Here is a 26,713-nt window from a genome sequence, read left to right as displayed (position 1 = left end):
GGTTGCTGTTTGTAGCTGCTCACCTGGAGGTTGAACAGTGCTGAGAAGGCTCCATCTTCCACATAACTGATATCATTCTTGGTCAGGTTCAGATATGTAAGATTACCAAAGCGACTGAGTGAGGAATAATGGATTGACCGTATCTTGTTCTCATTTAGCCTCAAGTCTACAATGGTGCTGTAGAAAAAAGTAAAAAGGTTTTAGATGAAAGGAACTGAACACTTCACAGGTAAAGTTTTGTACGACGGGCTTTCTTACCTGTTGATGTGGGAAGGTATGGCTTCATAAGGAGGCTGGTTCATACTGCAAATAGCCAGCCACACAAAGCCTTTCTCCCCTTCGATAAGCCAGCACTCAGCTGTTGCTACTGGCAACCGAAACACTGACAGCAGGGCAAGCCAACAGAGAAAGGGGCAGGCTGTGGATAAGATCCCTGATGAAGAACCTCCAGCCGTGCAGTGTCTTTGCCTTCCCGTACTCTGGGCCATTTGGGATGTCATTGCTGTTGCCATTAGAGAATGCCGAGCGGAAACGCTTGCCATCTAACATTTATTCATACTGGCTTTAGCCATCAAAAATGTCCTTAGGGCTTGCGTATATATAGCAATACTTTAGGATATGACAACTTTTATTTTTCCGGCTTCTCTTGTTGTAACTGTTTTGGACAACGCATTGCCAACATCATTGCTCCCTCTGTGCTTTGTAACACGTTGAAGTGAAATTTAGAGTGTTACTGAGATGCGTCACTTCATTGGCAGTTTGTGCTTTGGTTGAATCATGTTAGTAATCTGATTAAGAAGTTTAATTTCTTTCTGTAGGTCTAAACAGTCAAGGCGAAGCTGTCCCGGTTTGTCTGGCATCCGTGTCCTCTGGGGCCGTCCACATCTCGCTTTTGATGTGTTTGTGATACAGACAGGGATTCCTCTTCACTGCTTCACTCAGCCCTGGTGGGAAAAGACAGCAGAGATGGGAAGAAGGTGTTAGACCGGGATGGCTAATGACTCACAATTGTTTATTTGTGAGATGCAACAAACCTAACCCTGTTAACAGTGTGATGAGTTGGAGGAAGCTGTTCCCGGTTGTGTAACCGTCTTACAAGGCACACACACACACACACACACACACATATTTTCTCTTTATGGAAAAGACATTACTTGACAAGTTCAATTAGAGCACACACTGGTGCAGATATACAACAAGCATTTGCAGATCCTAAAGAGCTTGTTCTTGTTGTAATTTCACACATGCATATTCTGCTGCTCCATTAACTTTGATAGCGGCCATAGCTCTGGTGCTGTGTCTGGTGGTGTTTTTTCTGGGAAATAAATGTCCAGTGAATAAAAAGAAAACTCCTTAAAGGAATAACTGCTGGGGAACAGAGAAAGATAGACTTTGGGGAATTAAGGCAGGAGCAAGCCAGTGACATTTATAGATGGAAAGTGGGTGTTGGCTTGCATTGAGCTAATTTGAAGCCAATTTTTCAGTTTTAATGTAGTCACCATTTTGAACAGATGATATGTTGCTAAACTCTAGGATTCCTAAAACCAGGCAAACAGGAAGGACGAACCAGCATGACGGCGATGATTGTTTGCAAGCTGCCAATCAATGGTTGAACGTAAATAGAAAAAAAATTGAAATAAATTGGAGAGCAATATATAGATGAAAAGGAAAGGCAATAGTAGTGTGAGAAAATAAAGATTATGAAAGGAAAAAGTAATGTAATTGGTTCTTAACTGTTAGCAAAACATAAACATAGAGTGATAACTCTCTTGTCGACAACTGTCTGTCTCAGCTGTGAGCATAACAAACAGGAAGTGACATCACTGATTTGAAGGAGCTGCTTTAGAGGAAAGGTCCAGCATCTTTTGGCAGCAGTTCTCGTCTTATTGATTGCACATGAATAGCGAGGCAGAGAGGTGCTGATGTGCCAGCACGGATCTGAGATGGAGGACAAATGAGATCAATACTTTAGAGAACAGCACAAAGTTCTGCTGGATTTTCCTCTTCCTCACAGAAAGCTGACGTCCCCTGACCTGTGTATCTGCGCTCACACCATCAATGGAGTTTTCAATTATCAGTGCCCCTAAAGAAATGCAATCCTTTCAGTTACTAACCATCCACAGCCTCCTTCACAGCAAACACTTGAGCAGACCTCTATGCAACAGTAAATCGATGCCAGGGCGGCCATGAAGGTGGTGAAGCACGGATTCAAGGTCAGTGTCAAAGATGGGCCTGAGTTAGACCTGTTCCTCTGTGGAATTAAACTTAAATGCCCTCATATGTTGTGTTGTCTGTTGTAAGGAAAAAGCTTTCATGTTGACCGGATGACAAGGAATCTTATTTGTGACAAAGTCACAAAGTCAAAAATTATTCAGAGTATAAATAAACTGTCTGCTGTGCTTTGAGTTTCACTATTTCAGTAATTAAATAACAAAAACTCAGAAGAAATTCATTAAAACTGAATTTGCTTAGAAGTGTTCTTTGATTAACAATCAAATCTCTAGTTCACTGTGTACCAGAGAAATACTATTCTATTATTTAAAATAAATTCGATTTCTGCAATTTTTATTATAAGGCCAAATTAGCTTTGTATTTTCTAGCAGTAAAAGTGGTTACAGAACTGTAAGTTGATGAGCAATATAGATGCAAAAAATACATATAGATGCATAAAATACATATAGATGCATAAAATCTCGTAATTTTTTTTCTTTCCTTTTTTGGTGGCCCTAATACTCCGTCGTACAATTTAGACACTGACAAAAGCCTAATTGATTTATTTTTACTTTATTGCAGATCTTATTGATTTATTTTTACTTTATTGCAGATCTTATTTTTCCATGGCTTTTATTTCACTTTTTGCCACTTTTGTTAAGTTTATTTGATTTGGATAGCTAAATGAAAACATTTCAATGTTTTTAAATGTTTTTTTTTTCACATGTTATATGCAGAAATAGTATGGATGAAATTATTTAATTTTCCCACAATTTTGTTCAAACCTCGATTTTTGAGTCATGGTTCAGTTTTGGTTTCATATAGGATTTGTGTATTCCAAAACAACAATAAACAAAAATTTCAGAAAAATCATTTTTTAAATGTGCTAATAAGAGAATAACAATGGTGAAAAACCTTTTAGTTGGGTTATACTAAGCCTTGTGTAATGTAATGAAACAAAAATAATAAATCTTTTATAAATTTAGCATGACACATGTCTGACACTTTCAACGTAAACACATTGGTGTGCAGTCGGGATGCCATGATCCACTTTCCAACAATTCGGTTCAATGGTGTTTACATGCTGTTGGGTTTTAATGGAGAATTGTGCCAACCCTAATAAATAGTACAAATCCGTCCGTCCATCCATCCATCCATCCATCCATCCATCCATCCATCCATCCATCCATCCATCCATCCATCCATCCATCCATCCATCCATCCATCCATCCATCCATCCATCCATCCATCCATCCATCATCTGAACCAGCTACATTTGGGCGAAGGCAGGGTACTCCCTGAATGGGTTGCCAGGCTGTTGCAGGGTGTATACATTTCTACAATTCTACTCTACATGTTTTGTCCACGCTGAAAGTTAAATTCTATTGTTGACAGGTTTTTTACAGCTGTTGGTGTGTTAGTAGATTTAATGGTCAACTCCACTCTAATCTGGGTGAAAAGGCTTTTACTTTCTGTTACAGTGCTTGTAACAATATAGACTTAGCTTTACCTTAAAGAGAAAAATCAATAAATGCCATTGAAAAAAGTTTGGGTATTCAATGTGTACTGTATGACAAATCTGTGTTTTAGAGACCAGCTCTCTGCATAAACCTCACAAGGGGAAACAGACATTTGTATTTACAGTAATGTCTAGAAACGAAAAGGCTTTCCCACCCCAGTCAGCACAATCTATAATTAATGGTGTTACTTCCTTCCACATTGCATCAGACAAGCATCAAGCTGAGCCACCAGACAAAGTGCAGGAGCTGTAGTCAGTGGCACACACTCACTCCGTCACAGGAAACACTGTTTGCCGACTAAAATCCAGGCTCTGGGAAGCAAACCATTCAACCAGGATGTGAGGTGAGTATGCAATGCTGGTCACAGACACAGCATGAATGAAGTGTCTTGATACAGCTCCCTATTGAAGCGAACAGCAGCTGAAGGGCCACAAGCAGAAGTGAAGGTGAGCTGAAAACTACACCCACAATTTACAACTATCGTTTTTCTTGTAAGTAGTTAACATAACACATGTTAAAGGGACTGTTCAAAAGCTGCTGCTCTTTTTCTTTTCTCCCATTTTGCATCATTCATCACCTTGTGGAAAATTCCAGCACTCAGCATCATCACTGCCTTGCTGTCTTGTCATGTTACCCTCAAACATTTATATGGTACAAACTGTCTTATGGGGGAAGACTTAAGGTGACTCCATGCTTGCTTTACACTTGCTTTACTGAAGGAGTGATTGATGCCATGGCAGCATTATTTTACATTATATTGTGCGGAAGGTCCACAAAAGGTGACTTAAAAACCAAGAGAGCATTAGAATTAAGAACAGGAACTGGTGACCACACTTTGACACACAGAACCAGCAGTGAATAGCAATTTTCAGACTTTTCCATGGAATTACTATTTTGTTTTAAAGTATTGCCTAGACATGCTTGAAAGTAAGGCCTTCTGCCCCGACAAACAAGCAAAAAACAACTTGGAGGATGTAGAAGGTCTATGGAAAAATCAATGACTACCATCTGTGAGGCAGGAGCTCAAACAATAAGTTTGCTCAATGAAGTAATCCTGAACAAACACATAAAAGTAGTTCTAGAGCAATAGCACTTATATCACTTTATTTATTTCAATCCAAAACCTTTTTGCATTATCAGAGTATTCATTTTTTAATAGAAACAAATCCTTCAGCAACCCGCTGGGAGTTCTGGATAAAAGGTTTACAAAGCACATCAAACACCTTTAAAACCTAGAGTACGGTGAAAACAACTGTAACCCGGTTTTCTATTCATAGTATTGCTGAGTCATTGAGTTGAACTACATTTTATGTTGCAGATCTACTAATGCAAGTAAAGAACCCAAAAATGTAAGGGAACCAGACATCAGTATGGTAGGGATGTAACGATTAATCGATGAACCCATTTTTAGTCCTGTTAATTTTTATTCAAGTTGTTAATCAAATCGACCTAAACCATCATGAAATAATTTCAAAATCAAATAAATCTTTTAAATTGATCCTGAAAAATACCACAATGTTCCGTTTGTATTATTTTGATGTGGTGAAACAACAGAACTGAACTTTATGAAATCAAAATGCAAATGGATTTTCCATTGATTCTTGTTTACTTGCTTGTTTGTACAGGTTGGTCAGTGAATCCGATGGTTCAAAATGAACAATACACACTATGTATTGTGGATCGTCAACCCCAAATGATGATCGAATCGTTGTTAAAATGAATCATTACACCCCTGGTATCAGAAAATAGGAAATTTAGGAAACGAATGCATAACCAGTACTAAGCCAGAAATTGGCAAAAAGAAAAAAAAATATCAAGGACTCTAAACACAATGATCGAAGCCTCAGGGTGTTCGACTTGAGTGGCTGATTCTGAAACCAGAACAAATGGAGTTAAGGGAAATGAAAGCTACAAAGGGGAATCATGTTCTTCCTCCAACATATATTAGCATTTGAAATGATGCTGTTGTGACACACATTCTTTGTTTATCCAGTGTTGTTTTCAGCACTGTAATAAGGCAGCTACAATTACACACCTAACGGCCACCTAAGCAGTGAAAAACAAACGGTCAAGCAAAACATTCTGTGATCCATTGCCAGAAAGCCATTACCAAATGCATTTTTCATTTGCTCTTCTCTTTCAGAGTGCCGGCAGTTTCCGGTTTGAAATGAGTCGCTCTCCCAGGTCAAGGGGTTAAGGAGTCTGTACGTTCTGTGCATCAGCCAGTGAAGATTAGAGCATGAAATTGAGTGACAGATCAGGGCAGAAAGTACAGTAAAGTGGACCTTGTACCTTCCCGTAGGTGGTGAACAAAATGCAGCAGCAGAATCTTCAAGATTTCAAGCTGCCGTCTGATTCTTTTTAAACCTTGGCGTGGTCATCAATGTAGACGACAATAGTCAATGAGGTGGAGATAAGACGTCATTACAACAGCTTTGATTGGACAATGAACGATGCTGAAATGTCTCCAGACAGCGACCGTCCATATCTAGCGCCAATGGTAGCCCGGGGTATATAAAAAGCGGGCCATTTTGCACCACTGGATATCTGCAACCCACATTTAGAGCACACATTATTATTTTGTCAATTTACAAATTTACAAATTTTTAGATATGTATCCCAAGAAACCTAGCAAGAGCAAAGCTCCATTGCCCAAAAAAAGGAAGGTCCAAGCGGTACAACCACAACAGGAGTCTTCATAGGATGAAGAGCATCAATGCAGCATCAATGCAGTTGCCCCATTTATTTGCAGGACCCATGGTGGGCGGGATCACCAGATTGGCGGCTGATCATCATTGGGCCCCCGCCCATGTCACCAGCCCTTGTTGAGTGCCTGCGCTGTATGTTTCTCAACAACTGGACGGTGGCAGTGGGATGGCAGCACAGGGGCAGGGGGGTGGCTGGGGGGTGGCCAATTGTCAAACGATTTGGGGAAACTTGGAGACCCTCCCATCAGTCAATTGTCACGCTGCTGCCTTCCTGCCACCCAGCTGTTACTGGACTGCAACAGCATGACCTGCAATGCACCCGGCGTGTAAAAATGTGACTGCCTACTCGCAATTACAAATTGGCCACCTGCCGAATTTGCTGAAGAACTTGCATTTAGGTCACCACACGTTTCATTTGGTGATATGTGATTATAGTCTTAGCAGAATGACTGTGGATCACCCTTATGGGAACTTATTCTGGAGAAACTCAAAGTAAAACTACTTTTCCTTATGGAGAGGGGCCAGTAGAGATGGTTTGGACATCTGGCTGAAATGTCAGTTACCGCTTCCTGGTAGGGAGTTACCGAAATACGTTTATTTGGTAGACTAGAGAAGCTGAAAGAGGTGGAACTGTGCTTTTCAGCCTTTCAGAAGACCCTCATTTATTCCTACAAAAATGATTAAGTAACTAATTAGCATATTCACTAAATGTAAAAAGAAATTTCCTGGTAAAAATAGTGTATATAAAATGAAAAATTTAATCTAAATGTAATTAAGGTTTTTTAAAAACTTATCAAAGATATTTTGCTGGATGGTGTCTAAAAGTGAACCAGTGAAGAAGTTTTTCGATAGATGTTTTACCCAACAGGCATGGATTAAAAACAACAAAAAAAGATTAATTCAATCACTGCAGAGGGCCCCATGCTATTGTTCCCCTAGGGCTCCCAAACTGCTAAATCCACTATAGCTCCAAACATTTAGATCCTCTTTACTTAAACCTGAGATCACGAAGAAAACACAACCGAGATAGTTAAACTCAAGACAACATCCAAACAGTGTAACACAGTCACATACAAATGTGACCACACGTAAACATTAAAAATTTTGCAACACTTTTTGCATCTTCATTTTCTAGCATGTAACTCTGCTGTAGATTTATCATGTGTTTAACTTACTCTGTTTTTATTTTTAAGTATTAAGGTAATGTAAAGGTGTCTAAAACTACACAAGTCATAGCTTGTAAGTTTGTGTTTAGCTGGAGCCAAACACAGACATGTCCTTTCATCCACGGTTGACTGTTTGCTGCCAGCAAACCTTTAGAACATCAAGAAATGTCATGTTGTTCTAGTTTATTTCAGCCTCACTGGAGAGACTTTGATCTAATTGTAGCAGCAGACTATTTGACTTCTTTTGTTTGTTGGTCCTTCTCTGCTTCTCTTCAAGTCTGATTATCAAGAATGGAGCTAAATGTGGATGTGGTTGAGAGCTCGGCAGTCTTTATTTCATCCTTCAACAATAAGAGCAGCTCTGCTCTCCTGGAGGAGTTCAGAGAAATGGTCAGGAAAGTGTAAAAGTACAAGACAAAACACAGAGAAAAATATGTGTAGTTGTCAGAACTCCTGGTTTGTATCCAGGGCGGATGTTGCCAGAAAGGAAGATGCATGTGTTCTGTGCAGCAAATCTGTACAATGCTGTCAGATGATCTTCCTGCAAACGCACTCCGAAACGTGTGAGACAGCATTTGTGGAGGAGCAAGTTCTAAATTGTCTGGAGAATGAAAAAAGGGATATATGTGTGTGTGAGGGTGTTCCAATTTGCTACAGCAGCACCTCACCCCTGAATTTTCAGCCGTCAAATAGATTTGGATCTCGGGCACAGAACTTGGAGGTTATTTTGAGAAGAAATTACAAGTTCTTTCTGACAGTGTTGCTACTAGAATGTTTCCATGCTGACTTGTCAACTTTGTATAAAGTTTTTGGAGGGTATCAACCCTTTACTACCAGAGACACCTCTCTTTGTTTGATTATTAAAGTGTTGGAGTGGAATCAGTTTCCTATTTCACATTTTGTGTGAAGTGCTCTTATTAGTGACATTTTTTCTTAGAAAACTACCAGTATAATTTAGTAACTTGGCTCTATCTTACTCTGATTGACTTGATTTTGATTGTTTTCCCACTGACAACTGCCTTAGCATGGGCATCGTTGCAATGTGATATGAAAATCTCATTATTTCATTTATGTACAGTACAATAAAAAACATACATTTTAAGGCAAGTTAAAGGAACATGTGTTGCACAGTTTGATACATAAGATGAGACACTCATGAACAAGAACAGTTTGGGAAGACATGTAGCTTTTTTACCCAAAGACAAGAGAACTGGGTCTGCTAAGACATCATTTAATGGTAAACTAATAGTAACTAAAAAAAAAAAAAAAAGGTCCCACTATCTGTCACACACCTAGGTGTGCGAAATTTGTTCTCCACATTTGACCCATCCCCTGGGGGAGCGGTGAGCTGCAGACAAAGCTGCACTCAGGAACCATTTGTTGGATTAACCCCCCAATCCACCCCTTAACCCTTGTGCTATCCTTACATTGACGTGTTATCCCTGCCATGACAAAGGTGGATAAAGGTGGAAAGATTTCATGTAATCCATGGACACCAGTGAAGATCACAAATCATTGAAGAAAAAAGTTCAGCGGACTGTCTAGTGGGTCTAGATGACCCAACTCCCAATGTCAAAGTGCCTAGGATAGCACAAGGTTTAAAGAACCAAAGATTTTGTTCTTTTTTTACAGACAGCACAAAGATTTTCTTATTATTTTCCATTGACTGTATATGAGAACGGAAGTGAGTGACTCCTACGCCCTGCCATTCCAAACAGGAAGTACTCGCTGGTTCCAAGAAGCCAAAATCCCATCAACTTCTGTTGAGAAGCAAGCAGTTATTACTCAGTGATTATATTTGTCAGAATAACCATTCTTGCTCCAATACGTTTTATTAACATGTTCCTGCTAATTCTTAATATTTTTCATGACATTTCTTTTTCTGTAATGCAGGTTATTCAAGTCATAAACTTACCAATCAATGCATCAGTAAAAGTATGTGCTTGAATGTTTGAAACATTTAATTGACAGATTCTCACGAGCTTTGAGTGGTAGGGGCGTGGACGTCCAACAAGCCCACCCCTGAATGGAGAGAGTAGTTGCCATAGAAACAGTGACTCAAACAGACTCAGAGTAATCCCTGCTTAATGTCCTTGTCTGGCTCCAGCATGGCGACATCCGGATCACAAAAATATGTCGATTGTATTGACTTCATTTTGTTGGAGCCAGAAGTAAACTGGTTTCTATGGGTGACGTCACATTCACTCAGTCAAGTTTTCATAAACATAAACAAGTGTTATTTTTGTTGTTCTATATTAGGATATATTTTTCAAGCACTTATAGAGCAGATGTGTGGATGTTCTCCATCTTTGTAGGCTCTAAAACCCCTCTGTTTACAACGACTGTTTTCGTGTTTCTAAAGGCTTTAATGGCAAAAGTTCACTTTTCTCCCAGAGTTTGTAGCTAACATTGAGGCGCTGTGACAGACTCCATTAGAGCTGTCATTGGTGTGAACAAGATAGGGGGGTTTTCTTTAGTATTACTCCTTTGTTTGTCCTTCTGCCTGCACTCAAAGTCCAATTAATTTGAAATTTGATCTGGAATCCTTTTTGGCCGTGGTGGTAAGCTCTCCTCTGTCAATTTTTAACAGTGTTAAATATTCATTAAAAAAACAAGATAATTCTATTTGCTTTTTTACTGCACTGCATATTGATTTGTTTCAATCTGACATCTTCATGTCCTGAAGATGTCAGACTGTGGAGTCTGTCAAGAATTCGTCTCTGCTCTGTGTCTAGAGACTTCACATCAAGCCATCGTACTGTCTGTAGTGGGCAGCTCAAATTCACCCTCTAGTGAATTGGCAGTCGGACATGCAAACAGACACATTTCACAAGGACCAAACGATACGTGCGATTTGTAAAATCGATGAAAGGGAGTCATTGGGATTAGATTAGATTACAGGGAAAGGCAGAGAAAAGAGAAAGGGAAGACGAAATGTAAAGGAAGCTCAAGAGCAAAGAGGGGGAAGAAAAGCTCTCAGGCAACTTGACTTCTTAAAGTGGAACACATACTTTAAATGGACGTCTGTCTGTCTCCCGCATGTTCCACATAGATGGGGGTGTAATTTGTTTAGACTCCCAGTCGGACCCAACTCCCATCGGCTGCTAATTTCTGTTTGCAGAAATAAGTCCTCAGGGGAACAAACTACTGTCATCACACAACATGACAAATCGCTGGAGGGGAATGAGGGGACTGCATTCCCATTCATGCTCTTTTAGCATGATGGGTGATATTGGTTTTGTGGGTTGGGGGTGGGAGATGGGGGGGTTGGTTGAGTTAGAGGCTGTGAAATCGGGCTTGACGTGATGGACATTTCTATAAGAGATAAGGAAACACAGAGCGTGACAGAAACTCCAGCTATGGAAATACGGCACTGCTCCTTAACTGGCCTCCGCTGCAAAGGGTGTCACTGGAGACATAATAGGAAAAAAAGCCGGTCCGACAAGCTCTTTTACTTTTCTCCTCTCAGGATAATGTGTGTCGCCTATCTGTCTTCAGCTTGTTGTCCACAGTGAAGTCCCTGACTGTGTGTATTTTCTCTGCCTCTGCAGTATGTGGAGTACAGCAAAACAGGGGGCCGCACTCATAAGTCTCCTCCATCAACCCTGCAGTCCTGCATTTGTCACTCCCCCTGCGGGAAGAAGTGGACTTAAGAGATGCCACAGATGAACCCCTGCTGCAAAACATTGTGTGGTTGCGTAATCTGTTTAGTATTTAGTGACAGCAAAAGAGGGGGGGGGGGGGGGGGCAGGAAAAAAAAGATAAAGGGGTGGAAAATGTGAGCAGTGTTTCAAAGACAGAAGACAACATAAAAGTAAGAACGTCTGGAAAAATGCCAACTCGTTAATTTTGATATGTAGGTCAAAACAAAGATGGGATAAATACGTTTTAGGAGAAAAGTAGCATAAAAGCTGTGGAGGCATGGAGTTTATTGTAGCACCAAAGAGTTGGCACTTTATGCGCCATTTATTTTGTTGAACGTATCCATCTCGAGCAGAGTGTGATGGCTTTTTCCAAACTTTTTGTCATTTTGTGCAAGCGTTAAATGGTTTGTCAACTGTTTTCTTTTGACTCTGTCTACTTCTTCTTCCAGTCCCAAGTCACGTCTCAATCAAAGTCTTCATTTGCCGTATGCCATTTCTCTGTCTTGACTCCTAACTTCCCGATCTATAGAGTATTTAATTTGATTTGAATCTTGAACTCTGAAATACTGAAACCGCAGTACTTTTAATAACTTGCGATACAATCTTTTTGCAATGTATTTCTTGCACAGGTGATGTTATGACTAGGGCTGGGTTGATAAAATAGATTCAGCGATCTGAATCAGTCCAAGCTTATAAATCAATAATAGATCCATGAAAGTAGAGATAGATCTTTTTTGCCTTTTCTTTTCCGGTGACCTCATGCATAACAGCAGTAAAGCCAAAGTCTGCTGGCTTGATGCTAACGTTTAATGGAATTTCCCACAGGAAGGTTAATGCTAACGCTCATTTGACCTAAACATACATTGCTGACACTATGAACAGGCATGAATTTTATTTTTTTTAAATAAACCATTTGTGGTAGAAAGCACAATTTTGTGCCCAAATCTTCTGAAATAAAGTGTAATGCAATAGCGCAATCTCCACCTAGTGACCATGTAACACTGTATAGTCCTAACAATCTCATTGGTTTATAAAATTACTAATATTAATATAAATATCTTCAAAACACATATAGAGTATTAGTGTATTACTTTACTCCTAGCACCCCAGTCCCTCCCCAGCAACAGGGGAATACACAAGATGGGTTTGTACCGGTTGGAAGGAAGCATAGTGCTAAACAGAAAAACTTAGAGCACCCTAAGCTATGCTTCCCGTGTATAACAGGTTTTCCCTTTCTCAGCGATACACCCGCTTAACTGTCAACTCTGGTTATTGGCTCTTCTAGTTAGACACGTGGAGCTCCCAGCAGGTACAGATAGGTGTTATCCGGGCGCCAGAGTTGGTGACATCGAGGGAAACCTTAGCATGTTAGCTCAGAGTAAGTCCAGGTTCCGTCAAGTTGTGATTCACGCAGGCGGAAATGATGCCCGAGGGGGGCAATCAGAGGTTCTGAAGTTAAACGTAGCTTCGGTGTGCAAACTTGCTAAGTCAATGTCAGACACTGTAATTGTCTACCATCCCCTGCCGAACTTCTTTCTAGGAACATTTCTGCTAGCCTTAGTTGTGCGACCTGAAAACTCAGAGACAAGACCCGGGCATAGAGCATCAGTTTACAACTCTCCTCTGAGCCTCCTTTAGCGCCGGTGCAAAAGCCATGCAGGGATAGTTGAGCAGATCTTAGCTTTAGCTTATGTGCTGGAAAGCAAGTGAAAGGAGTAAGACACAGAAACCTATAAGTAATAGATACTAGTACTCTCAATAACAACAAGCAAAATCATGATGTAATGAAATGTGGTTTATTAAAAATTAGATCCATTTCCTCTAAATCCGTCTTAGTCAATGAGTTATTGTTAACAAACTTAGTCTACTGGCCTTAACAGGAACTTGGGTACAACAGGATGACTACTGTATGTTTGGCTAAATGGAGCACCCCCCCCCAACCCCCCTTTATAATGACTATCAAAAATCCAGGATTTCAGGGAAAGGAGGTGGTTTAGCAGTGATATCACAGATTAGAGTAACATCACAACTTACAAATTTCACTGATCTAAAAACATTTATCATGACCAGAATATCAGCTCCATGTTCATCTAAATAGGCTCATGTTTCACTCTAAGTAGTACTTGTAGAGTTGGCAAACTCTTCAAAATAAATGCACCGGATCTCTCAACACCTTCCATGTCAAAAAACTTTTAGCGGTAGCTCCGCCCACACGCAGCGGTAGAGTCAGGTTTTCAAACACTCTTTTGGACAAAGGTCTAGCAGCGACTCTGACGCGGGTTAAAACAAAAGCGGAGCACGCAAATTTGATGCACAGATCGCGTTTAGGAATTAAGATGGCTCCCCTAAGACCTGTGGGCCTCAGACCACACAGGAGCTCTCCTACCCCTTCTGGGCTCCCTCTTTGTCCTTCTCCCAAATTTCCTCCAAAACGTCTTTCCGGCCTTTCATTCAAACCCCCTCTAACATGTCCCCTCCATCGTTCAACCAAATCCCGTCCAGCTCCTGCCCCTCCTGGTCCATCACCCAAATTACCCTCAACTCGACCTCCCCCGCTTGCCTCTAGAGGTGCTATCTCTTAGAGCTGGGATAAAACGGGTCACCAGTGTCCCAGGACTTACAGTCATGCTGAAGGTTACATCAAACTGGGGTTTTCATTTCCAATGTCAGTGTGGTTGATGTCGCCCTGTCTGATCATTTCTGTGTGTTCTTTGACCTTTCCGTTGCTCCCAGACCACCACCTGGATGCCATTGCCCTTATGTTTGGTGCAGTGCGATTCATGTATTGTCCCTCTTTTCCTCTCCCCTCCTGGGGAGTGGGAGTGCTTCCAGACTCCAGTTGGCTCATCCGTGCTCCAGTTCCTGACCGTTTACCTCGCCTTTGCTCCTGCTCCTACACCTGGCTGTGGATCCTGCCTCTGGCTCATCTCTGGCTCGTCTCTGCTCTGTACCTCACCGAGTACCTCGCCTCTGCTCCTGCTCCTACACCTGGCTGTGGTTCCTGTCTCCGGCTCGACTCGCGCCTTTGACTGTCCCCACAACCACGGCTGGATGAAGCTCGTCTGCTGGACTTTTATATATGTAGTTGTAGATTTAGATAAGTTAATTCTTCTCTAAGATTTCTGGTAAATCGCCTGTCCGTCCTGGGGGAGGATCCCTCCTTCATGTGGGCACCCCTGAGGTTTCTTCGTTTTTTCCGGAATCCGGTTTTTTTGGGAGTTTTTCCTTACCGCGAAGGGGGGTCTAAGGGCAGGGATGCCAGTATAGCTTAGTCAGTTTGTTAGTTCATTTTAGTATTTTTCTATTGAACTCTTTGTATTCGTGATCCTTTTGATTTCATGTTTTACTTCGAAGCCCATCGAGACGACTGTTGTTGTGATTTTGGGCTATACAAATAAAATTGAATTGAATTGAATTGAATTGAAGATGAAAATCAGAAAAGGTAGACAGAAAGCTTACAGGATCAACAATGATTTTTTCAGGGCACAGAAATTGCAGTGTTGCAGAGCTGAGTGGAAGTAGAGCAAGTCAAAACTCCAGGTTCATCATGAAATGTATATGGGAGTTGTACACATTCAACCAAATCTTATGCTGAACAAAGGAAAGGCACTTTTCTGAAATCATTAGAAGGTTGCAGTAGCAATTCTTGTGTGTTGTTCGCAATAGTAAACAAATTAACAAAGCCTGCAGCACAGCTGCCATTGGAACTGGTTTGCACATCTACATGTAATGAGTTAGTTGTAATTTTCAATGAAAAGGTTCAGGGCATTAAAAAAGTCATAAACTCCACACCACAAATATATACCCAATAGCCAAAGTCACTCTAAGCTGTCTCACTTTATAGCTGTAACTGACAAAACTGTCCAAGAGATCATCCCCTGTCTTAGTTTGTCTAAATGCTGCCTTGATGTGTTACACACTAGATGGCTAAAGTCTGAACTGAACCTTTTGTCAGCATCAATTACTCAAATAGTTAACATCACTTCAATCTGGAACATTTCCAGAGGCCTTAAAAACTGCTGTCATTAAACTTCTCCTGAAGAACAGCAATATTTATGTCACAGTATTAAATAATTACAGACCCATCTCAAATTTGGCATTTTTAGGAAAATCTTTTGATAAGTTGGTTTACCAACAGCTCACCGACTTTCTCTTAATAAACAATTCATTTGATGTTTACCAGTCAGGTTTTAGACCCCATCATAGCACAGAAACTGCTCTTATCAAGGTACCTAAACAACATCTGCCTAAACACTGACAAAGTCACTGTCTTAATCTTGCTAGACCTGAGCGCTGTTTTTGACACTGCTGATCATGGGATCCTTTTGGTTGGAATTTCTGGCTCTGCCCTTAGTTGGTTCAAGTATCTAGAAGACATGTTATTACTGTGAATTAACAGACCTAGTGGCAGCATGTACAGGTTGAACAAAAGGGGTCCCGGTTCAAGACCATGCAGTCTGAGACACAACTACCAATTTCAATAAAATATTTCCTGTCTTCTAGATACTTGAATCTTATCACAACTATGCAGACGACATTCAACAGATCAGTGCTTGAATGCAAAACAAAAGTCATCGTCTTTAGTCAACAGAAAAAAAAGAGAAAGTGTCAGCAGTTACATTTCCTCTCTGTCTGTAAAACCTTCAAATCAAGTCAGAAACCCAGGCGTAATCATGGACTCTGACCTGAACTTTAACATTTATATCAAGTCAGTAACATCAGCAGCATTTTACCATCTAAAAACATAGCCAAAATCAAAAACATAGTGCCAAAGCCCGACCTGGAGATACTTATTCGTGCATTTGTCTCCAGTAGGTTAGGATACTGAAACGGCCTGCTCCCTGGCCTCCCCAATCGAGCTGTAAAATAGCTTAAGTACAACCAGAACGCTGCTGCTCAAGTCCTGACTAGAACCATCAAGTACCATCACATCAGTCCTGTGCTCAGGTCTCTGCACTGGCTTCCTGTAGCTCAAAGAATAGACTTTAAAGCTGCTCTGCTTCTTTACAAGTCTTCCCATGGCCGTGCACCAAAGTACATCTCTGACATGTTAGCACCATATAAACCATCTTGGACTCTGAGGACCTCAGGGACCGGCCCCTTGCGGGTGCCCAGAGTCAGGACTAAACTAGGGGAATCAGTATTTCAGGCTTATGCAGAAAAGCTGGAACAGTCTCCCTGAGGTTGTGAGAGAATCAGAGAATCAAGAAATTGTTTTGTAGAAAAACACAAACTAATATCCGACGACCAATATGGTTTCAGAAAAAACAGATCAACATCCATGGCGATTACTCAACTATCCTGTCATGGTGCCTCTGGCAGCACTCCTCCCCCTACCCTCTCTGCTCTACTCCTTCACCAGCATTCATCGCCAGTTTGTTCCTCCTTATGGTGCTTAATCTGGTCTCCCGTGCTTGTCTTGCTTCCATGTTTTTGCCTCTTGCTAATTTTTGCTCTTCTGCCTCGGGTTTATCATTCACGAGTGTCACCTAAGTCAGAGATCTCCACGAGCAGCCGCTACGTTGCTGAAAATCCTGTGAACCCGAAAAACCGCATCTTGACCTCCAGTCACGCCACGAGTCCTGTCTACGCCAAGACCTCCTGCTACGCCAAGAAATCTAATCACGCCAGGACCTCCAATCACACTGCAATTCCTGTTTACGCCAAGACCTCCAGCCACGCCACGAATCCCTTCAATACCAAGACCTCCTGCTACGCCAAGGAAACCTTATCACGCCAGAACCTCCTGCCACACTACTACTCCTAACCAGGCTACAAAATTAAACTCATTACTTACCATCTAATTTACATGGTCATGACATAACCGAAGAAATTATAAATGGCACTGACAATAAAGAGTTCACAGTAGGAGTTTTCATCGATCTGAAAAAGGCTTTAGACACTATTGGTCATAACATTCTAGTAAACAAACTGGGAAGTTATGGAATACGAAGACTAGCATTAAAATGGTTAAACAGTTACATTTACAACAAGCAGCAGTTTGTCCAACTGGAGGACTGTAAATCATCCCTACTAAATTTAAGCTGTGGAGTTCCACAAGGATCAATATTAGGTCCCACACTGTTCATCCTTTACATTAATGGCATACACTTGGTATCAAATACACAAATACTTTTTATATGCAGACGACACAAGTATATTCTGTACAGGGGAGAATCTCAAGGAAATTGTATAAACAGTAAATACAGAATTAGGGAAACTAAAACAATGGTTTGACAAAAATAAACTGTCACTCAGTGTTAACAAAACTAAATTCATGATTTTCGGAAATTGCCACATTCCTGCAGATATACAAATAAAAGTTGCCATTGATAACCATGTACTGGAAAGAGTGACTGAAATCGAGTTCCTTGGAGTAATTATGGACGACAAAATAAGCTGGAAACCGAAAATAAAGCAGGTCAGAGCTAAACTTGCTAAAAGCATAGCAGTGTTGGGAAAAACGCGCCATACTCTCACTCACAAAGCACGTTTACTTATATATTCATCCATAATACTACCATATTTACAGTACAGCGTAGAAACTTGAGGAAATACTGATAAAACCAACCTACAGTGTTTATATATCTTACAAAAAAAGCTGTTCATGGAGTGGACAATGGGACACATACAAACGCTCTATTTTTTTTAACTCTATTTTTAAAGTGGGGTTTATTGAAACTATGGGATCTAGTGAAACTGAAAACGGCTCTCATCATGTGTTGTGGTTTCGTGGGCGTGCCTCAGCAGTGACTACTCCTCACCTGCTCCTCATCATCTCCTCACCTGCAGCTCATTACTGAGAGTACTTATTCTGAGAAGGAGCCGTCGGCAAACGCCAGATTATTGTGCCTCATGAGTGAGATTCTGCCAGCCCGTGTATTTGCCTCCCTGCCTGTCGTATCAGCAAACTCTGCCAGTCTGCTCATCTGCCTTCCTGCCTGTCAGCCTTCCTGCCAGTCTGCTCACCTGCCTGCCGTTTCTCCTCCCCTCCATTCATCCCCTCTGCCACATAATATTAAAACCCAGTGCGCCACTCCATTTTTGTGTCCGCGCTTGGATTCTGCAAAGCTCCTCCGGTTTCACAACATCATGTATAAAGCCAGATACAACTTACTACCAATAAACTTACAGCAAATGTTCAAAGACAGAGATGGGAGTTACAATCTAAGAAAAGAAAATATGTTTATCAAATTGTGGAGTGGATTTATGGAATGGATTGGATGAAGGTTTAAAACAAACCAAAAGTTTACATGTATTCAAAAGAACCTACAAGAAGTCACTAATAGTACTGTATAAGGCCAGAAACGATTGAATAAACAAAAAATGTAACTTTTGCACAGTTGCCATACAGAATTGTGACGTGAATGTTTTGTACCTATATGTAAATAGCAATACGTGTATTGAATACGCACATCATGAGGTTTTGTAAAAATGGGTTAGAGCAGACAAGAATTGTCTTCAACCCACTCCTTTTCAAGCACACTGTATTGTTTTATGTCTTTTTTAAACCACTGTGTTGATTTTTTATTTGTGTTTGAAATAATCTGAAACTGAAGGTTCAAATCTAGACTCAAAACATTCCTGTTCAGCCGTGTATATAACTGAAGGGTCCTAATCGACACCTCTTTTCATGTTTTTTACTCTTTCCTTTCTTTTAGAATACATTTTATGACAATTATGTATGTAATTAATCTTTGCACTGTTATGTATTTTGATTTTATTGAATTTTCCTTTTTTTCTGAAGCACTTTGAATTACTTTGTGTACGAATTGTTCTATGCAAATAAAATTGCCTTGCCTTGCCTAAACAGACAATTGATTCAATGAACGGAGGGAGGGAGGGGTAAATTATGCATAGAATTGGCATTAATTGACCGCGCGCTGAGCGGCAGTGGTTCAGGCAGTTGAGAAGGTCATCCAATGATCGAAGGGTCGGCAGTTCGATCCCTGCTCCCCCCAGTCAACTGGATCCTTGGGCAAGACACTTCACCCTCCCTGCCTACACTGTGGCTCCACTGGTGTATGAATGTCCCGGTGATGGTCAGAGTTTTTTTAGCAAGAGATTGTTGGTGCGTACTGGCAGCCACGCCTCTGTCAGTCTGTCCCTGTCAGTCTGTCCACAGAGACGTGGACAGACATTCATTAAGTATGAATGAGAAATGAATGAATAATGAATACATTGTAAGCGCTTTGAGCATCCGGAAAAGCCTGGATAACTCCAATCCATTATTATTGTTATTATTATTATTATTATTATTATTATTAAGTTCAACCAGTTGAACTGTTGACTGCGAAAATGCTGAGCTTTGACCAAACTAGTAAGCCGATTTGGTAGTGATGTGTGGGGGACATACTTTTCAAAACATGGAAGTGCTAACCATTGTAAACACGATCACGAAGGAGAAATTAGTGAATTAATTGTAGCTTGTTCCCAGCTGGAATTGTATGACACCATGACGTACATTGTAAGAACAGTGTGGCAGAAAAGTCTTGGTGAAAGATTTAACTGTTTTGACATCTTGCACCGAGCCTCCTCCAGCTGTAGGTGGTGGAGAAGCGCTAGTATTAATTAAAAAAAGAAAAAGCCCCTCCCTGCCATTTCCTGCTTCTGAACACCAGCGGCTGAATGTGTATTCATAAAACTGTACACATGCCCGGTATGAATGTAGATTAACTGGTCAGTTTGCGTGTCTACGGTCGCAGACCCAAAATTGATTGAAAACGTGCAAAATGGCATCAGTTTTTGATAGAATAAAACCAATTTTGAATGATCTAAATGTCACATGGCCAGTGATGCATGTTGCATCCTGCTACAAATAAAAATTTGCCTTGTATTTAACAAAGATGTAACAAGACCCTGATATAAACACCACACTTGTGTTTTTTCAGTATTGCAATTCTGGAATGTAACATGAACTCTGTTTTTTCCTTCAACAATTACAAATGTTGCTTCATAAGTTGTCTGACATTTCCAGAAATTTTCCGATACACAGAAACTGAATTGAAATGTGTTCAGAAAAGCTTTAAGATGTGTTTGAGACAGGGACAAACCCTCCTGCACCTTTTTTAAGTGTGAGGTTCAGGGGCCAGGGTGGGTTAGTTTGTTTCGCTTTCTAGATTGGTTGTGGGGTTTCCGGGTTCTTTGGGCCTTTATTTTGGTTACTTCTGGTTTCTCCCGTTTGTGTTGCCTCCACCTTTACTTCTGTTTATGAATTGCACCTGTTCGCACACCTGTTGTTCATCATTGCTGTGTATTTAAGTTCCTCCACCCAGTGTCTGTCACGGGATCGTTTTGCATTCTTTGTACTTCGAGATTAAAGGAAAGATAGAGAAACCTTGATTCAACGTACCTCTGTGTTCCTGCTTTTGCATCCACGCGTCGAGCCTGACATTAAGGAGAGATTTTCAAGATGTTGATCATTAAAGTAGCATTAAAGAGAGAATTTATGCACTTCAGAATGTTAATTTTACTGCAACTTAAACCTGGAGACATTTTTGAGATGTAATTCAATGGGTCATAAAAGAATTAATGCAAAGTTGTAAAATTCCCGAGCATTTTTTTAAATTGAGCTAAACACTGAGCCAAACTAGAATTACAATAATAACAGTGGATGAACAATTTAGATGCAAAACTACAGTAATAGAAAAAAACCTTTTCAACACCCTTGATATGTCATAATAGTACACTATTTTGCATATTTAATCACCTCTTCTCCTCTTGTGTCATTCAAACTCTTATTTACAAAATCAAAGTTTCACAGATTTCCAACCAATGTTTTCTAGCTGGTTATCATTCTCTAGTTAGAAAAAAAATTATAAAATATTCTTTGTGTTCTGTCTATACGTATTCAGAGTGTTTTCTTTGGTTTGCATTTGTCATTCCAGTACTAAAAAGTTTGGCTTTGGAAGAAGTTAAAAATCCATGAAAGCTGATGGACAAATGTCAAATCTGTGCTGTGAAAATCCATGTTAGAAAATGACCAGCATCACCTGACTGAGCACTTCTTCATACACAATCAGCCCTTCACACACAAGCCTGCACATAAAAAGGCAAACATACACAAAAGTGTGATAATTATATTTGTGTGTGTATGTCTATGCGCAGACAGTAGGCCAAAGAGGGTTTTAACACACCTAATGGGATTTCACACTACAAAGCACACACGTGCGCTCACTCTTGGACACACACCAGTGTTGAAGATAAACATGTCTGAAAGCTCTGTGTGATCCCAGACAAACAAACACACACACCTACACACACACTTTTCTGATATAAAAGGATTTGTCAGGTTATCACATTGTACACATGCAAAGCTAATGGACTCTGGTGTCCATTCACAGACACTCATTTCCAACAGGCACAGGCAAGCGCACCTGCAGCAGCACAGACACAAAACCACCAACTTTGCAATCCAGACTCCATGAAGTGGAGTCAAGGTCATGTGCTTACTACGGTCCATCAGAAGAAATTTATATTTGCTTTAAAGTTTCAAAGTTAACATAAAAAACAAAACTAAATTCCTTGTTTTTGTAGCAAAATTAGTGTGACTGTTCTATCTGGGTTAATATTTGTATAGGAATTATTGCATGTTACTTCTACTTTATTAACATCCCACTTCAATCATCTTTTGATCTGTTGTAAAATCAATCCCAGTGGTCTTTTCATTATGATTATGCTGTTTTAGCTAAAACAAAAAATAAAAAGTAGTTTTCTAGAACATAGTTTCTGCAGAGCAGCAGGAGTTCATTAGATTTATACCTCAGAGTTGTGGGTGGGACTGTTGAAGCGGAGCAACCCCGCCTCCCTTCCTGAAAGCTCAGGCTGGGGAGCTTGTGGCCCACAGGCAGTGTTGGGTAAATTACTTCTAAAAAGGAATTGATTTCTTTGCTTAGTTACTGGATCAAAATAGTAATTAAATTACTTCACTCATTACCTTTTTGAAAAAGTAATTCACTACTCAATTCTTTACTTTTTTCCTCTCAAATACTTTGTTCCTCTCAAATACTAATTCTCAAGGGAAAAATTGTTGGCGCAAATAAGATCCTCTCGTCTTTCATTTCACTTTATTTTTAAAGGAATAACCTTGTAAAAAGTGAACCTGGATTAAGACATGACCTGGTTTTATTAAAATTCAGACAACAGTGAGAAAATGACAGGTGGTCTATGCCACTGCTCAAAGTCAGATGTGGAAAAAAACTGTCATGCCGATATTCATTTCTATCAAATCTGAAATTAAGCCACTCTTTTTGAAAATACAAAGGACTATTTAATGCCTCCACGTTCATTTTTGCTGACTTTAGGTATTCCATTACAATGAGTCGCACCTTTCTCTCTCTGCCTTTTGTGCAGATCTACACCTCCCCTCCACAGAGCACATTGAGCGCTAACTTATATTGACCAGAGACGCAGTCACGTGCAGCTTAGTCAGTAACTCTGTTTTTTTATTAAAGTTAATCTCCATTTTGTTTCATTTAACCGAGAAAAAATGTCAGAGCCTACAAAACCTAAGTAACAAAGTAACAAAATTTTCTGTAGTCCAGTAATTGTAATTAATTACAAAAAATTTGAACCGTAATCCGTTACCCATACACTGCATATATGCTCTTTTTTAAATAGCATTTTTTTGTCTGCTCCTGATTCATATTCAACCTCAAAAAAACGCCGAAAGATTATTTTAACACCTTTTTCATCAGAGTGGGTCACATTACGGGTTATTAAAACTGTGTGGAAAAATGTGTCAACTTAGTTTTTATGGTAAAAAATTGTGTGATAAAAACTATTTTAAAAGATAATTTCATCGTAAAATTGTTCTCGGAAATATAGGAGACCTTACCATCAGATCCTCTTTGCAGGGAAAACGACTGAGACCATGGCAGAGATTTTTATGTTGTCTAAAGCAGAGCTTTTTGAGTCCTGTTCTGTGGAGCATATTATGGAACTGTCTGAAAGTTCAAAAAAGTTTGGCAGCAGACAAATGACTAAACCACAAACCATAGGTCATGGACAAATGCATCTTTCTTTTGCTACACTGCAAAAAGAAGCCCCTGAGAAATAAATCAAAAGTTCTCATCCCAATGGCAGATTTTCTTCAAATAGCAAAAAATAAATAAAGAAAGAAAGATAAAGAATCTGACATTCGGGTAAGAAAATGGTCTTACTAAGAATTCTTATTTAAAAAAAAAAAAACATCTCACCAAACATGTTTTCTCAAACTACGATTACTTTGTCAATGACAAATCTTCTTGCTAAGATTATTTTCTTGCATGACAGAAAATAAGACAATTTTCTTGAAACAAGATTCCGTTTTTGCAGCATAAACTGGACACTTGCTCAAATCGTTCAGACAATTTTATGGACCACAATTAAATCCCATGTTGTTGCATGTTTTTAAGACTGTTGTTTATTTAATCATTGAAAGAATCCCCTTGAGAAATATAATCCAGAAACCTTAATTAATTATTTTGATTTACAGTCAAAACCTTTATTCAGTCACTGGTTTAAACATTTGCAGAAAATCCCTCCCAGACCACTGGTCTCCCAGTGGTCTGCTTGGATGCACCAAATCAAAACTGGATCATTTCTGGTGTGTGGTTGGGATGTGGGGGTCACATGGATGTCATTAGGCAACCATGTTCTATTTTGACCTTCAAACCACGTTTAAATGAAAGAAAGGTGAACAATCTTAAGTTAAAAAAATATCCTGATGTGCAGATCTCACCAGATCAGATAAATTGGCATGACTCCACATTTGCAGAGAAGTCCAAATCTGTCATTGCCGGAAGTAGCAGGACTCACATTTGTGAGAGCTGGATGTCCCCCAGCAAAACGTTCTGCTACAAGAACAAGTTTTCGAGCTGTAGGAAAAGAAAAAAACTTCTGAAGTGCCAAAGTTTCCTTTACGCTATTCATATTGGTTTGAAAAAATTTGGTCACAGCTTTACCTTTGTGTGAACTCAGCCAGGAAGCTGAAACAACGATACCTCTTAACTGAAAGCTGCCTCACTATGCTGAATGTTGCGTCTCCCTTTTCAGGCTGACAAAACACTCTTTTTGCCTGTGACAACATCTCTTTACTACAAATTTTACAGTTGTGTTATTCAATGTACCTCCAGTATTCAAAGTTGTCCTCAGTAGACTGATACATCCTACAGTGGACATTTTGGGGCATTGAGTTAAAAACTATTGTTCACCTTTCAGGACATCCCTTCAGGGGTGGCTACAGCGAATCAACTTTCACTGATTTGCACTGGTGGTTTGGCAGAGATTTTTACGCTGGATGCCCTTCCTAACACAACCCTGTATTTTATTTGGATTGGGAACCAGTACAGTGGGACCCATGAAGATTTAGGCCCCATTGTGGCTATGTACCACCTTGGGAATCAAACGGGGATTTTCCATGTGCCAGTTCCAACAGCCGCTAGCAGTATATTAAAAACTATTTATGGTTTTTCTGCACTATAAATCACACTCAATTTAAAAAACAAAAAAACAACAGTGTACCTTATAGTCCAAAGCCCCATGGACTGACTGGTTGTGTTCACTCATGTCAAAATGATTTTGAGAGACACACGGCGCTCCGTCTAATGGTTTGGTTGAGTGTTATTGTGAAAATGCTAATGCAGCTAACGTGTTGTGCTGTTGGACTGTGTTTTATTAATTTTTTTATATATTACTGACAAGGTCGAGAGTTAGCGCAATCACAGTAATGGCTTTAGCTGTATCAGTCATTTATTTTACATGTTGCAAGCAAAGTTAGGAGTTGCAGCTTGGCCTTTTGTAAATACGCAAATGTGGCTAACGCTTATGGCATGGCTAAAGTGTAGTGTGCTACAAACAAGTTCTAGGCTATGTCCGAATTCTCTCCCTACTCCCTAACTACAAATAAACTATACACTGCAGGACTATCTAGTGCCCCTTTATTTGAAAAACAATTCAGACACCAAGCTTACTACTTTTTTCTTTTCTTTTTAACAGTAAATATGACATGACCAATTTCACAAAGTAAAAACCTTGTGTTCTAATGATGAAAATGTTGGTGGTTTATAAAAAAAGAAATCAATTAAATACTTTTTTTTCACAGAAATGATTAAAACGCAGAGCATTGTGGTCTGTATTCACCAATCTAGTGAGCATTGATGAACACTGGTCTTTCGCAAAGACTTCTAGGAAATTTCTAGGGTACTTGAGTTTGGAATTGTAGATTCTGACATCTCTACAAAATGGTGAACGTGCTATATAGAGCATTATGTAGTGAGTAGTGAAGGAATTAACACCCAACCATAGAACTAACCACTGTAAACGCAGAAGGTCTGTCTGCCTGATGGATTTATCTTAGAACTCTATATAGAACTCTTATATCTCAATTTGACTTTTAAAGAGTTTTACACTAAAGATTAAAACCCCTTTAAAAACAGCTGCTCTAACTGATTCCTGTAGATTGTTTGCTAATGAATAAAAAAATGAAACAAAAGGATGAATGGGTTTGTTTAAATCCTTATTAAAATCTACCATGGGTCTAGGATTGCACTCAGACTTTGTAGCTTCAAAAAAACAACAACCAAGAGATCAGCGAAAGTTTGTGTCTACTATTGAAACAAACGGATCAAACTTTGCAAGCGATGTTAGATTTAATTCAACACGGCTCAACATTTAAACTGAGAAAATGTTACAAAACAAAAATCCTCATAAGATCATCTTTGACACTTTCAATAAACATCTCTAAGCTCTGAGATCAAGAAAATCCCAACAGGATCCCTGAGCGTTTGCTGAGTGCTTTAAAAAACTGTTTTCCAATGAATCATGTCCCTCTTAAAACTTTACATAATACTGTGGTCTTCCCTGCACTAAATCTTTGCAGAATTCCCGGCTGAAGGAGCTTCAGGGCACTCACAGTCTCAATGATACAACAGAAAACACACATACATCAGGCTGGATGTGGAGCATTTGTTTGTGTTTTTCCTTGTTGCGTGTCGGCGTTAGGTGCATGCATGCAGGGAAAACAGCAGAACTGCAAAAAAAAGACCCAGTTTAGATTTAAAGAATTAAATTTGTGCGATTTTTTCCCCTTAAAAAACATCCTTTTTTTCATCTTTTTTGTCACCCTCTCTGAATGATCACCAATGTACAAGATGCAGCCAACTTATTGTTTTGTGTGATAAACTTTCCCCTGTGAATCCACAGTTTGCACAAAATCTCATGGTAAACTTCCTCTACTGTTACTAATGTCACGCTTTAGTTTGGCATTTTAGATGACCAAAAACCAAATTAAAGACATAAATAGATATATCTACTATATATCTTTGTATCTATTTTTCTTAATAAATTGCGGCTGGATAAAGTAATTAAAAAAATATACTCAAAAGAAAATCCTGAAAGTATAGAGTCTTAAACAATTCTATTAGAAAACAGCAATGTTTTCTAATAGAAAATAGAAAGAAAGAAAACAGATAGACGCTGGACAC

At 39.7% G+C, this 26,713-nt stretch overlaps 1 protein-coding gene across 2 annotated transcripts in view; it reads right to left on the bottom strand.

The window, feature by feature from the left end:
• The window catches only part of LOC101154758 (protein ELFN1), a 152,246-nt gene that overhangs the window by 8,674 nt on the left and 116,859 nt on the right, over positions 1 to 26,713 (bottom strand). For both annotated transcript variants that reach the window (XM_011477880.4, XM_004066082.5), the window contains 2 exons: positions 259 to 944; positions 24 to 177 (listed from right to left, as the gene is read on the bottom strand). In XM_011477880.4, coding sequence (XP_011476182.1) covers positions 24 to 177; positions 259 to 542 — 438 coding nt within the window. In that variant the 5' untranslated portion in view covers positions 543 to 944. The remainder of the gene's footprint in view (positions 1 to 23; positions 178 to 258; positions 945 to 26,713) is intronic.

This window comes from Oryzias latipes, chromosome 1, assembly GCF_053564925.1.
Source record: "Oryzias latipes strain Hd-rR chromosome 1, Olatipes_Hd-rR_3.1".
NCBI lineage: Eukaryota > Metazoa > Chordata > Actinopteri > Beloniformes > Adrianichthyidae > Oryzias > Oryzias latipes.
The sequence above is the reverse complement of the archived record's forward strand: the minus strand, read 5'-3'. Positions and strand labels throughout refer to the sequence as shown.